General features: G+C 24.8%; 3 protein-coding genes across 3 annotated transcripts; all 3 read right to left on the bottom strand.

The window, feature by feature from the left end:
* Positions 1 to 2,512: 2,512 nt before the first annotated feature.
* Positions 2,513 to 5,044, bottom strand: OCT59_000241 (uncharacterized protein; the record flags this gene model as incomplete). Its single annotated transcript, XM_025317202.2, has 5 exons — positions 2,513 to 2,771; positions 2,837 to 2,885; positions 2,963 to 3,591; positions 3,658 to 3,866; positions 3,953 to 5,044. 5 exons carry the CDS (start codon positions 5,042 to 5,044, stop codon positions 2,717 to 2,719), a joined length of 2,034 nt encoding a protein of 677 aa, XP_025178754.1. The 3' UTR covers positions 2,513 to 2,716.
* Positions 5,045 to 9,801: 4,757 nt separating this feature from the next.
* On the bottom strand, positions 9,802 to 11,247 carry OCT59_000240 (uncharacterized protein; the record flags this gene model as incomplete). Its single annotated transcript, XM_066138695.1, has 1 exon — positions 9,802 to 11,247. The coding sequence occupies one exon, from the start codon at positions 11,245 to 11,247 to the stop codon at positions 9,802 to 9,804; it is 1,446 nt and encodes a 481-aa protein (XP_065988167.1).
* Positions 11,248 to 12,266: 1,019 nt separating this feature from the next.
* Positions 12,267 to 13,691, bottom strand: OCT59_000239 (uncharacterized protein; the record flags this gene model as incomplete). The annotated part of the gene is made up of 2 exons (XM_066138694.1): positions 12,267 to 12,529; positions 12,626 to 13,691. 2 exons carry the CDS (start codon positions 13,689 to 13,691, stop codon positions 12,267 to 12,269), a joined length of 1,329 nt encoding a protein of 442 aa, XP_065988166.1.
* Positions 13,692 to 14,923: the final 1,232 nt, after the last annotated feature.

Genomic DNA, 14,923 nt, shown 5'->3' with positions numbered 1-14,923 from the left:
CTGACGTTTTTAATTAAAAAATATATTTTTTTTTGATTTTTAATAACAAAAAACGTCAAGTCTGACGTTTTTAATTAAAAAAAAATCATTTTTTTTGATTTTAATAACAAAAAATGTCAAGTCTGACGTTTTTAATTAAAAAATATATTTTTTTTTGATTTTTAATAACAAAAAACGTCAAGTCTGACGTTTTTAATTAAAAAAAATATTTTTTTTGATTTTTAATAACAAAAAACGTCAAGTCTGGCGTTTATAGTTAAAAAAATATATTTTATTTTGATTTTTAATAACAAAAAACGTCAAGTCTGACGTTTTTAATTAAAAAAAATATTTTTTTTGATTTTTAATAACAAAAAACGTCAAGTCTGACGTTTTTAATTAAAAAAAATATTTTTTTTTGATTTTTAATAACAAAAAACGTCAAGTCTGACGTTTTTAATTAAAAAAAATATTTTTTTTGATTTTTAATAACAAAAAACGTCAAGTCTGGCGTTTATAGTTAAAAAAAAATATTTTTTTTTGATTTTTAATAACAAAAAACGTCAAGTCTGACGTTTTTAATTAAAAAAAATATTTTTTTTTGATTTTTAATAACAAAAAACGTCAAGTCTGACGTTTTTAATTAAAAAAAATATTTTTTTGATTTTTAATAACAAAAAACGTCAAGTCTAACGTTTTTAATTAAAAAAAATATTTTTTTTGATTTTTAATAACAAAAAACGTCAAGTCTGACGTTTTTAATTAAAAAATATATATATTTTTTTTTGATTTTTAATAACAAAAAACGTCAAGTCTGACGTTTTTAATTAAAAAATATATTTTTTTTTTGATTTTTAATAACAAAAAACGTCAAGTCTGACGTTTTTAATTAAAAAAAAATCATTTTTTTTTGCAAAAAACGTCAAGTCTGACATTTTTGATTAATAAAATCATTTTTTTTTTATTTTTAATAACAAAAAACGTCAAGTCTGACTTTTTTAATTAAAAAATTTAATTTTTTTTTGTTTTTTAATCAAGTTTTTGACATTTTTAATTAAAAAAAAAAAAATTTTTCACATTTTAATAAAAAATGATCAACATACTATTTCATGATCTGTCAAGTTAACATTCTTTTTGAGCAGCACAGTTAAACTCAGCGCAAAAAGTTTCCATAGTGAATGTTCACTTTCTCTGTACATGTACATGTACATGTTCATGTTCTTGCTCTTGTACTTGTACATGTACATGTACAGTACTGTACTAATATTTAAGATTAAACTGAGAGTTTTTTACGAAAAAGGCAATTTTTTTTGTATCCATGGCAACTATGCATGTGGATGATTTTCAAAAACGGAATAGAAAATTTTGGTGAAAATCTGACTGAAATGAAATGATCAACCAAAATTTTTGCCTTTTAAAGTAAAAAATCGCCTTAAAATCCTACTTGGGTGTTAATTTACAATTTGTTACTTTTTAACTTTAGATGGATTTTGAATCATTTTTTTAAATTATTATCATTTATTTTTATCTTGGATTATTTAAACACTAAGACTAGAATAGTTAAATGTTTTACAAAATTCTTAGTTTGTAATTTAAATAATTTTAATAAAATTATTCAAATTATTAAATTTATAAATAAGCAATACTACCGTATATTAATTTAGACGAAAATTAAGTATCCTAACGTAAATTTATGTCATAAATATTGTAAAACCACGACAGATTATTCCATTCGTTATAGATGAATTTATTAAAACAAGTTGAAAGAATAATCATCTTTAACTTCAAGAAAGTATGACAAGAAGCGACGTAAATTTTTTACAATAGCATCTTATTTAAACTTATAAATATTGATTTTACGTTAAATTATTAAGAAACTTATAAGATAGTTAATATCAAATAAAATAAATTATGATCCTTAGTTATTGATGGTATACAAAACAAGTAACGAAACATTTTTTCTATGAAAATCACAATAATCCTAATATTGATGCAAATGATAAAGAATTTTTTCAAAAACATTTAGATACCGAAAAATTATCTATAGCACTAAGATTAGAATAGTAAGATTTCATAAATTTCTTAGCTTATAATTAATTTTAAGTTATTAGTAAATATTACAGTATTGCAATAAACTTTTAATGAATTAGTATACTATTTAAATTATTCAATTTTTTAATGTTGATTTTGATTTTTTTATTATATTAAGAAAAAAATATTAATATTTCGATGATAGTACAATTTAAAGTCCCTTTATTAGCTAAAATTTAGATTCGAGTATTCAATAAAAATTTCCAATCTTATTACAAATTATAAAAATTTATTCGCGATATTAGACTTTATCTATAATAAAAGTTGATCTTAAAAATTTGTAATTAAAATTGTTTAATAATAATAATCTTACACATGGTAATAAAATTTACTAGTAAAAATTAGTTGATAGGAATATCTACAATTAACTAAGCAGTTAAAGGATTTGTGACTTTTTACGTTTTATTTTTTTAGGGATTTAGTTTAATCACGAATATTTCTTAAATAAAATAAATGATATTTATTATAAATACGTAAAAATCAATATAATATAATTTAAAAGGCCTAATACATGTAATACAACGAATATTAACTACTGGTTTTAATACGTTTTTCTACTTTAAAATATTTTGAGTTTAAAAAAATAAACAACAAGTATATTTACCACTATTTTATCATATGTTTCAAGGTTTAATTTTTCATTGTTTCACTTTTTTAATGAGGCTGAAGGATTTTGAACTGTTAAATTTTGCGATGATAAACTAAATTACAAATTAATATTAATTTAATTAGTAGTGTATCATTTAAAAAATATAATTGTAAATACCTTTCAATGTCTATATCAAGCTCGTTTTCTTTCGAAATATAATTATAATCTAAAGAAAATAACATGCATTTTAAAGATTACTGTACATAATATTTTTAATTACAATTAAATTTTTTATAGTAGTACCTTGATTATTAACAAATGAAATTGTTGATGATGAATTTGTGGATAAACATTTAGAAATTAAAGCACTTAATGGCCTACTTGTATATATGGCTTTTGGGTGATATTTTTCAGCAAATTCAGGACCAATCTTCTTTAATTTTATCAGTTTATTTCTTTTTTCTTCAGCTTGTACAAATTCTTCATTGTATTTACTTTCATAAATCCAATTACCAAGAGTTAAATAAATTTCTTTTATCGGTGGTCTTTTTTTTGGATCAGGATCCCAACAACTTTTCATTAAATTAGCATAACATTCTGGTGTATCTTCTGTAATTTTGGGTCGTTCTCCATCAAGAATTTTATAAATAAGATGAATATCATGTTTAACATTAGCAAAAGGTTTACAACCCGTCGTAAGTTCCCACATAATCATACCCAAACAATAAATATCAGCTTCTTTAGAAAATGCAGATCCTTTAAATATTTCTGGTGCAATATAAGGTATAACTCCATATATTTCATCATTTGATGATTCATTATTTACAGATTGTGATAATCCCAGATCCCCAATTTTCCATTTAAAATCTAATAATATATTTCCGCTATGGAAATCTCGATGTATAAATTCATTATTATGAATATATTCAAGCCTAAATAAAAAAAAATGTTAATAACTTAATTTAAGAATATAATGAATGCATTTAAAATATAAGTACCCTGTTAAAATTTGCTGTAAAATAAAAAGTTTTTTATTATTCCACGCAATATTTGTAAAGTTCTTTTGTAAATACTTATGTAAATCTCCCTCTGACGCATATTCCATAACTAATATATAATCACCTAATTCAGGATCCATTGTAAAGCCATAAATATCAATTATATAATTATAAATCAGCTTATTGGAACAATGTTGATTTGATTTTAACTATTAAATTTAAAAATTTTAAGTAAGGATTAAAGACTAAATAATTTAGTAAAAAATCGTTCACGAAAATATTTAAAAATATTCACCTCATTTATGAAATATTTAATATTATTTTTAGAATTTTCAAATCTTTTTAAAATGACTGTTTTTAGTGTTTTATTATAACCTAACAAGGTTGCTTTATATATAATACCATATCCCCCTTTTGTCATTTCTTTTATATTTTTAAATTGAGAATATGGTATCCACCCATATGTCTTTATATTTTCATTTTTTACAATTTGTTTTTTAATAATAGAACTAAATAGAGTTTGTGGTTCAAAATATTTATCAATTGGTTTTACAATATTTGCAATATAATCAAAATCTAAATTGTCATATATATAATTATCATTAAGATGGAAAACAACGAGATCTCTATCTACATTACTGTATATAATGAGTGATATTCTTTTACATTTTCTACATTGAGTTTGGTCTGTAAGTCCATAAATAATGTTTGTTGTTAAACAATATCTGCACCCAATATAAATTATAAGACATTTGTCACAATACTTTTGACAATCTGATGTAAATATTAATTCTGACCTACAATTTATACATAACAAACCATTGTGCCACCATGGTAAGTAAAGAATTAAAATTTTCTTTTTGACCAAGGTTGATTCTATCCATTCAAATGAAATTAGATAACAATCTGAGCATAATTTAAATTCTTTTGTAATATATTTATCTAATGACTTTCCACATAATTGACAATGTTTTCCACTTTCAATCACCTTATTGTATATGCGGAGACTATTGTTATCAAGATAATTATATTTACTTAAATATCCTTCTATTTGCTTAAATAATGGAATTATCGAACAATTTCCACAGCATTCTTGAATACTTTGTGGTACTTTTGTCTTGATTATCTCATGTTTATTACATTCCAATTCCATTGTGTAATGTACGTCCAAGCATATACCATTATAATCAGTTATATCATTAATATAATGCGATAAACATTTTTTGCAATATTTTTGAGCAAAATGTGTCTCAGTATATGTTTCTCCACAATTAAAGCAATTTTCATCACTACTATTAAAAGAAATAAATTTAATTGGTATAGGACTAGATTTTAATCTTGGTGTTGGGTCAAAAAAAATTTCATCATTTGTATTTACGAGTTCCATTTTACTATATTAATTAATCAAGTATCGATAACAATAATGAATTTGGAAAATTTGAACGTATTTTATTGATATTTATTTATATTTTTATCTATATAGTTTGAAATGATTGTTTAATTATGGAATTTTGAATTATTATGGAAAGTTCGTTTTTAAATTTAGAAATACTTTATCGAAGAGCAGATGCATAAGGATGACGCATCGGCATTATTTTTTTTACTTATTTAGTTAGTAAGATCAACTAGCGGAAATATTTTTAGGTATTAGGCGTAAATATCATTTCATCATAGAAGGTAATAATGGAAACAAAAATGTTACACAAATTAAGAAAGGAAATGAAAAAAAAAGTGAAAAGAAACAAAGAGAATTAGAACAATAATGGGTAAAAAGAATTCTAAATATGAAATAAGGTTTAAAAATTATTTTGTAAGGCCAATTGGACGTATAAAAATTTTATTCCAGAGCTTCGTCGATTCGTCATAATAAATACTATTATAAATTTGAATACTGTAAAATCTCGTAAATTATCAAATTTTTTTTTATGATTTTGCTAAAGCAAAAACATCATTTAAAGGGTAGAGTATTCCCTTAAATATATCAAAAAAAATATTCGTAATGCCAATTTTTTGTGCTGTTACTAGTATATCATTTTAATATTATTTATAGAAAGTTAAAATATTAACAAAATTCCCTGACCCGTATAAATAAATTGAATTGTATAATGTGAAACGCATGATATACTAATGGGGTCATGAATGTAATCCAGTTCCAGTTAATGAAATTTCGATCAGACTTTTTATAATACTGACGAAAAAAAGTATACTAACGAAAAAGTTTAGTTTATTTCCATTAGCAGAACGTTGATTTTTTTTTTTAAAAAAATTTTTTTGACAAGAAGCCGAAAGAATATCTATTTTTTTTTTATTTTAAGCCATTTTTTTTTCCTTAAACAAATTTTTTTATTTTTACTTGTTTTTTATTTCTATATAGTAATATTTTTTTCTTTGTACCTTTCACCTCTTAGGTTTGGTCAATGATCGGCGGTGCTACGGCAAGCGCTAATAATATTTTTTTTCTTGGTTAATTTTTTTTACTTTCTTTTTCCTAATTTTTTTCTGTGATGTAATCGAAATAAATATTTTTTTAAAAAATATCCAGCCAAAAAAAAAATAATAAAATTAATATCAGAAATTTCATCATGATTTAAACTCATTAATCCTGCTGTAAACACGACGAACAAATTACAGCTAATAATTATGAAAGTTAGAAATAAACATTCTAATTTACTTATATTAATTAATATTTATTTATTCGGATATTTAATTTATTCAAAATATACAAACGCTAAATTTTTTTTAAAATAAGATTTATCAATTTAAATAAGTTTTTAATAAAAATTCATATTATTTAAAGCCTACTATTTATCTTCTTTTAAATTCTAAATAAGCTTTAAGAAAGATTTAAATTATACTATATTTCAGTTATTATTAAAAAAAATAATAATTCTAATGGTTGCTTGAAGACTCTTGGTATCGAAACATCTTCTGTAGTAGTAGTAAATCTTTATTAAAAGTCTATACCTACGGGACCTTGGTTTATATCATGACTTAAGACAAAAATAAAATTTCGGTTCATCTTGAAAATATTTAGTTGGAAATGTGAATATTATTAAATATTCCGTTATAATATAATTATCAATAACTTGGTCTCAGAGTTAGGGATGGGGACGGTTCGTTCGGTTCCATTTCGGTTTGCCGTCGGTTCCACGTCGGTTCCCATTAAGAAAAATATGAGCAAATTAAAGACACAAGTTGAACATATGTTGATTATACATTAAAAAAATTTTGATTGGTTAACAATCAATAGTTGTTCATGATCATCATAATTTTGATGTTGATCATATTTTGAACCGGTTCGGTTCAATTTTTAAAAGCTATTAAAAATTGTTTTGACTTATAAATTTTCTTTTTTTTTATTTATTGTAAAAATATTAGTGTTTCTCTATTCCCAATAAGATTTTTGGCTCGTATAAGTTCGAAACCCACAGGATTTTGATCGGTTCCAAAAACCGCTCGAAATTACGTAATCGAACAGACCCCATCCCTACTCAGAGTTACTTTCTTTTTATAAAGAAATTACAGTCCTGAATTTCATAAAATATCATATTTCCGCCTTCAGTTTTAATCCACCCATAAATTTTATACAAATTATATTATGATTTATGAGTAAAATTAAATCCCTTTTTAAATTTACGTTCTTTGAATTATTTAAAAATTATTTACATATTTTTAAATTTATTACAAGTTTTTATTGTTTTTATTTCTCATGTTACTAAATATACACTAAATAGCATGATTTTTGGCGTGAGAAATCATTTTATAGAATATTTATATATGGTCGAAAGGAGTTATCAAATGTATATTATACTTTTTATATTATGTATGATATTTGACTCTAAGGTTAATAAAATAATTTCTTATTTAAGTTATGAATTTTATTAACGGTTTAAACATTATTTGATTCATATTTATAAATTATATATATAAAAAGTTCCTACAGTGCGTTACCTCTATACTCAACTTTTAGAAAAATTAAAATAAAATTTAATCTAGTGATCTGATTTTATTCAAACAAAAAAAACAAATTCTATACATAAAAAGGAATCGATTTATTAAAAAAAAATTCTCAATTTTTCAAATTATGTATGCATCACATGACATTAATAAGAGCCAATCATAACTTAGTATTTGCAAATCACATTATTTAGTATTTACTGTTAAAATATAATTTAGTAATTTCATTTTAAATTGTATCAGGTACATGACGATGTGATTTATACTTTTTAACAGCAGCATATTCATCTACCTTTCCAGTAATTCCATTTCTATAAATATCCATATATTTCCATGATTTATTCGTAACTTAACTCTTACCTCCGCAGCTTTAGCAATTTTCTTTTTTCATAGCATATTTTAAAAAAATAAAAAAAATGATTTTTTTTACACAAAAATGATTATAATCTACGTAATACATCATGTTACGTTAATTTAAAATTTTTTACACAAAAATTGTAGTCTCAAGTTTAGACGTTATAATTAAATTATCATGCTAAGGCTCGACCATTATTATTTTTTGATAAACTAAACAATAATTCTTAAAGCTTAAGCTATAAACTTTTAAAATTATTGGTTAATTTTTTTAAATATTTAATAAAAATTTTTTTTTTAAGAATTTGAAGTTGACTAATTATTACTATAGGCTACTGATCGAGTATAGAGGTAATGCACTGTATTACTTGTACATTCAGCTAATGATAATTATAATTCTTTCTTTATCCTAATACTTTACTGTATGTAACTTTACTACTAACAACAAACATCATTTTTTCAACGTAAAAGCAAAACTAAATTCAGCGCAATAAAAGTCTATTTGTTAGTCTAATACATTACAATAATAGTCTATCTAAGTATAGTTATCGTTATTGTTACAGTCCCCAGCGAAATAATGGTGGGGGAAATGTCACCTATTGTTTTGAATATAGGATTAGTATTTTCCTATCTGGATGAGTTATTTTGAAATTTTATTATTATTTCTATGCTCAAATTTGTCTTTTGAAGTATTAAATTTAATAAAAATGTTACTTAAGTATAATGGATAATTTTCTCAAAAAAATTTATGGGCAAAATATTTACTTAATTTTGACCATTTTATATTACGTTAGCATTTTTTTTAATAATTTTTCGCTTGGGAAATGTGATCAACAATTTTTATATTCGAGATGGAATTCTGCATAAAATTATGAAACTAATCTTTGGCTTTCATTTTTTTGTTACCTAAAAACCAGATCAACGTAAAAGTATCATTGCAAGATTACTTGTGACAGTACAATATAACTGGTAGTATTTTGGACTAATATACTGTCTGAAAATAGTTAGCTTTTATGTACAAAAATTTGATTTTAATTTTATTTTTCTGTAAAAACATTTAAAATAATTTTTATTATTTAAGAAATTATTAATAAACAACAATAAAATTACAGTACAAATATACTCTAATAAAAACAGAATTATCTACAACACAAAAAAAGGAATAAATTTAAATAAAAAACAATTCAATTTTGGACTATAAAGCTCGACTGGAATTTGTATGTAATCTGTGTACAGTCAAACCCGATATCCTACTGTATGCACCGACAATTGCATTTACCAACAAATTATTCATGTCCCATTTCACAATTAATAAAACTAGGAAAACGGAAACCGTTGAGGGTCCGTCGCTTAATACGTTTACATATATATATAAATAATTACAAAAATGTGTCAAAGTGTTAAAAAATGTGTTGCTAAAAATAAAGCGTTACAAAAAATGTGATACAAAACATAAAAGGAAATAAGCAGGGGCTAAATTATAGTGACGTAGATGGAAGGAAGGAAAAATACATGGGTTAAACCGGTACTAAAAATTTATCTAGTTCCGTACAATAAATAGTCCTGACGGACAAACTCTCCATTGATGAGGGTGATGGAGTCCAACGGACAACTCTAATGGCGGTCATCCAAATAGCTGAATATTTACTGAAAATGGTTTTGGAGATTGTTGGTGATGAAAAGGAGCGGGTAATTTTAAAGTTTTAAGAATTTTATACAACCTTATATATGAGGAAATTTGATGAATATTTTTAATATTCTTGGAATTTGAACTGTAAGTTTTCATTTCATTAGATGTAGAAAAAAAAAATTTCAATAAGACCTCGAATCAGATCAAATTTCCTTCTGATGAGGCTGAATCCGAAGTCGACCAGGATAAAGTAATGATACTACAGGGTAGAGCCTTGATGGTAAATTATTCCATGACGGTACTTCCCGATATTTTATGCCGTTGATCGTAAAAGCGCAAGTACTTTTATACATATTTAAGTGAACCGTAATTTTTGTACCATCTTTGAGTGATGGACAATAATTATTTGTCCAGACTCCGGAATTACAGCATGAACCACATGAACCTACTACCCATCCAGTAGGTTGACTTCCTGCAAATCCTTCATAATTAAAATTCTCTGATGAACATACTCCAATGTATATAAACCTACAATTTTTTTCGACAATTACATCCCATTCAAAAATACGTTTATTCTCTAATAACATGTTAATTCTTGCACTTTGATGTTTTACACAATTAGCCGATGCTTGAACAACTTTTCCACCATCTTCAATAGTAAGTTTTGAACTGCATACAGATTCATCAAAAACAAGGTCAGAATCATTAAGCCTATATATTGGTATTCCTCGAATATCATTTGAATCTGAATTAATTGATAATGTATTGTGTCGATAAACGTCTAAAATAACTTCATTTGGAGTAATTTCTAACGGTTCAATGATATTAACTAATATTCGACCTTCGATTCGCTTAAAATTAATAAATTCAACTAAATGCTCCAATTCACTAGCAACTTTTTGATTATCGGCAATAAGCTTTTTTTCCACTTGTAATGAGTTTAAGTGGCTTAATTGTTCCATTTGTTCTGATTGCTCTAAGGTTGGTAACTGTTTCATAATAGTGTGATACGCATCATTGGAAACTTGTTTTGCTGCAAGTATTGCACTATATCGAAAAACTTCATATTCTGGTGTTACAAAAGGAATTTCTTTATCATGTGTATAGGATAAAAGACACTTAAGACCTTCAATAGATAATCGATCAAATTCGATAGTATTTAATGGAATAGCCGATATCGCTTTTATTAGTAAATCTAGAAAAATATTATCTTCTGTTAATGACATTGTTTTTACAACTTTAGACAATAATTCTGGTAAACAACTATTTGCGTAATTCTCTTTTAAATTATTTATGAAAATATTTTCAACAGATTTCCGAAGGTCTAATAAATGAAAATAATCTGCAGCATTAAAAGTTTCAATTATATTATCTTTTGTTAAGGTTTCTTCTTTAATTGATCCTGTATAAAGGTATTCCAATATAATTTCCATAGAAGAAGAATTAATTTCTGGAAAAGAAATTTTTGTTTCAATGCTTTCTTTCATCCCATTATAAAGCAATTTGTTAAACATTTCAGATCTCGCAGCCAAAATTGCTCTGCAACCATACAATATCTTTTCATCCTCACATGAAATTTCTATATCACTATACATTTTATTATTTATTAATAATCTTAAATCTTCTTTTAATGAATCTCCTCTCGTCATTTTTTAAAGTTAAATATATATTATATATATTTTTAAGAAAAACATTATTTTGAAAGGGATATTTATATATAAAGGTTTGGGTACAAAATTTAAAAAGTTAGACTTGCCAATTTTAGTAATTAGACAAAGTAAACTGCGGTTAATAAGTAAGTAGTATTAAATATTACGTAAAATTTTCATTAATTCATTCATGTATAAATGAGAATAATCGAACTAAAAATAGAATTTTGCTTTCATGAATTAGCCCATCAAAATATTTATGTCATATTTACATTCTAAATCATTTAGCTAAATGAGCTGATCAAAATATTTCACCAACGTAAATCATCGGCACGGGATCAAAATTTGCAGATCATTTCCAAAATAGATGATAATCCGGTTAACGAGAAAATTTATAAAATAAGTAATAGTTATTGGGTAGGGGGGTTGAAATATCACCGAACTGCGAAGCAGTTCGAATGATATTTTAACCACCATACCTAATAACTGTGTTATTATGCAGACGTCCAAGATCATGTTCCATATGAAAGGCATAGTAAATATGTGATAATTAATCTATATAACGTAATGCGATAAAAATATCAAAGATATTTACGCAATAATAATTTATCTAAAAAATATTAGAATGTTAAAACAACATGATCCTATTTGGCTGCATAATAAAACTTAGATAAAGACACCAAAAATTGAATCCTATATACATTTTTACTTTTTCCGCAAGTTTACTTAGGGAGTAAACATTAAGTTTGAATGCCAATTTTTGCTAAGATTAACTTTTACAAGGTATACAACCCTAATCAACTTGTAGAAAAAGTATTTATTTCTATAACAACCCTAATCAAACTTGTAGAGAAAGTATTTATTCTTATAATTTTAAGTTTTATTGATTTTTACGCTGGGAACGTGGTTCAGTCGATAAAGTAAGAAAGAAAAATAACAATAAAGCTAATATCATTTTTACTAAAAAAATTTTTTAATTCCCAAATTCTATAGCTAAAAATAATGACAGAAATTTTATTCTATTTTTGATGAGGCTGAATTCGAAATCGACCAGGGTATTTTAATGTTACTACTGGATAAAGCTTTGATGGTAAATTATTCCAACTTGATATCGCTGGATATTTTGTACCATTGATCGTAAAAGCACAAGTTCTTTTATTCATGTCCAGATGAACTGTAATTTTTGAGCCATCACCAAATGATGGATAATTATTGTATATTCTATTACTTGCATGACTATAACTACCATCGGAACCTAATACCCATCCAGTAGATTGATATCCTGCAAAGGTTTCATAATTAAAATTTTCTAACGAACATACTCCAACCCAAGCATATACACAATTTTTCTCAATAATAACATCCCATTCGAAGATACCTTTATTTTCAAATGCCACTTTAGCTCTAACACTTTGGAGGTCAAACCAATTATTTTGTGCATATACAACTTTTCCGTTATCCTCAATAATAAGTCTTGAACCACATGCTGTCTCATCCCAAACATAATTGGAATAATTTGGTATAGGTACCCCTCGAATATTATTTATATTGGAAATGTTTGATCTTACTCTTTGCCGATAAACATCTAAAATTATTTTTGTTGAGATAATTTCTAGCGGGTCAATGATATCGGTCAAAATTTGACCTTCAATTCTTTTAAAATCAATGAAACTAACTAGAGGCTCCAATTCTTTAGCAACTTTTTGATGATCGGTAACAAGTTTATTTTCATTTTCTACTTGCATTGGGTTTTCTATTAGTTTAATTTGTTCCAAGGTTGGTAACTGTTTCATTAAAGCTTTATATGCACAATTAGAAACTTGTTTTGCAGCAAGAATAGCACTATACCGAAAAACTTCATATTCTGGAGTTACAAAAGGAGCATCTTTTTCATGTGTACAAGATAAAAGATATTTAAGACCTGCAATAGACAATCGATCAAATCCAATTGTATTTAATGGAATAGTTGCTACTGCTTCAACTAGTAGATTTAGTAAACTATTATCTTCTGTTAATGGTATTTTTTCTGCGAATTTAGAAAGTAATTCTGGGGAACAATTTTCATTTTTATTTTTTTCTAATGTATTTTCGAAAATTTTCGTAATAAAATCCTGAAGGTCTGGTAATTGAAAATAGTCGGCAGCGTAAAATGCTTCAACTATATTATCTTTTGTTAAAGATTCCTTTTCAACTGATCCCGTATAAGTATATTCTAATATAATCTCCATTCCGGCAGAGTTAATCTTTGGAAAAGAAATTTTATTTTCATGACTTTCTTTCATTCCATTATAAAGTAATCTGTCAAATACTTCAGATCTTGCTGCTAAAATAGCTCTACAACCATGTAATTTCTTTTCATCCTCACATAAAATTTCTATATCGCTGTATTTAGGATTATTTATTAGTAATCTTAAATCTTTTTCTAATGAATACCCTCTCGTCATTTTTTGAAAAAAAAAAATTTTTTTTTTTGAAAATATGATTTAGGATTTTAAATACTTTTGCTCGCAAATTTGTATTATGTTGCAAATTTAATTACGTCTATGACGTACAGTTACTTCAACGTCATTAAGACGTAATAGCCGCACATTATTAAATGACAATTTGGTAATCAAATGCGCCTGATCTATTCCATATTTATTATAGTTAAAACAATCTAGTATTTATTATTTATTATTATATTTGGTTAGATTGAAGCTTTGAAGGTTGACCCGTCGAGTTGGTATCGGTCATATGACTTGCCAAGTTTTTTTTAAAAAAGATTATTTTTTATTTTTTTTATTTTATTTTTCTTACTGGTTTTCTTTATAACAAAAAACTTATTTGAACAATTATATTTTTTTTGTATAAATTTACAATGAACATTTTAATAATTTACAATGGACATTTTAATAAATTTTCGAAGAATTGACAATAAAATTTTAATAAAAAAATTCCTTTTTCTATGTATCAATTTTTTCTCAATAATATATTAACCTTAAGCATAAACTTAAAGCAGGCTTTACTCTTATAAATTACGTAATTTATTTAATTAATATACTGTAATTATTAAAGCTTATATAAAATTAAATAAAAAATATTATATTGCTTTCAGTGGTGAAATAAATTCTCGTTTGTGAATTGTGACGGACGCTATTTTAGGCTTATGGGATATGACCATAAATTTTTAATAAATAACGATTTGTAAAAATTAATTTATTAACTTCGTCTGACGTGATGCTTGATCACATGAATAGTGATTTTTATGGTTAAGTGACATCATGTCGGATATGTGAAAGCTTATGGTAAAGTAATCATCGACGGATAACCAAAAAAGCTAGGACAAAAATGGAATAGCTATGACTATATCTTAGGATGACAAATAACTAAAGAATAAAAGTTTGATTTATTTGATGAAAGTCCGATTGAACGAAAAAAAATTCTCGGGAGAGTTGCGATTCAAGAATAATTTATAAAATTTTCTGGCGTAAGCTTTTAATTTATAATTGATTTTCTTTGACGTTTTATTTTATAAATGAGTAAAGTATTAATATAATTACGGTTGGCAAAAATTAGGAAAATATTAAAGTGGATTAAGTTTCAATATACAGTATGTATTACAATATATCCGAATTTGATGATAGATTAAAATAAGTAAAAACAAAAAAATTAATTAGAGATCATACAAACCTTAAAA

The sequence above is a fragment of the Rhizophagus irregularis genome, chromosome 1 (genome assembly GCF_026210795.1).
Source record: "Rhizophagus irregularis chromosome 1, complete sequence".
In the NCBI taxonomy this organism is placed as follows: Eukaryota; Fungi; Glomeromycota; class Glomeromycetes; order Glomerales; family Glomeraceae; genus Rhizophagus; species Rhizophagus irregularis.
This window is presented reverse-complemented; position numbering and strand designations above follow the sequence as displayed.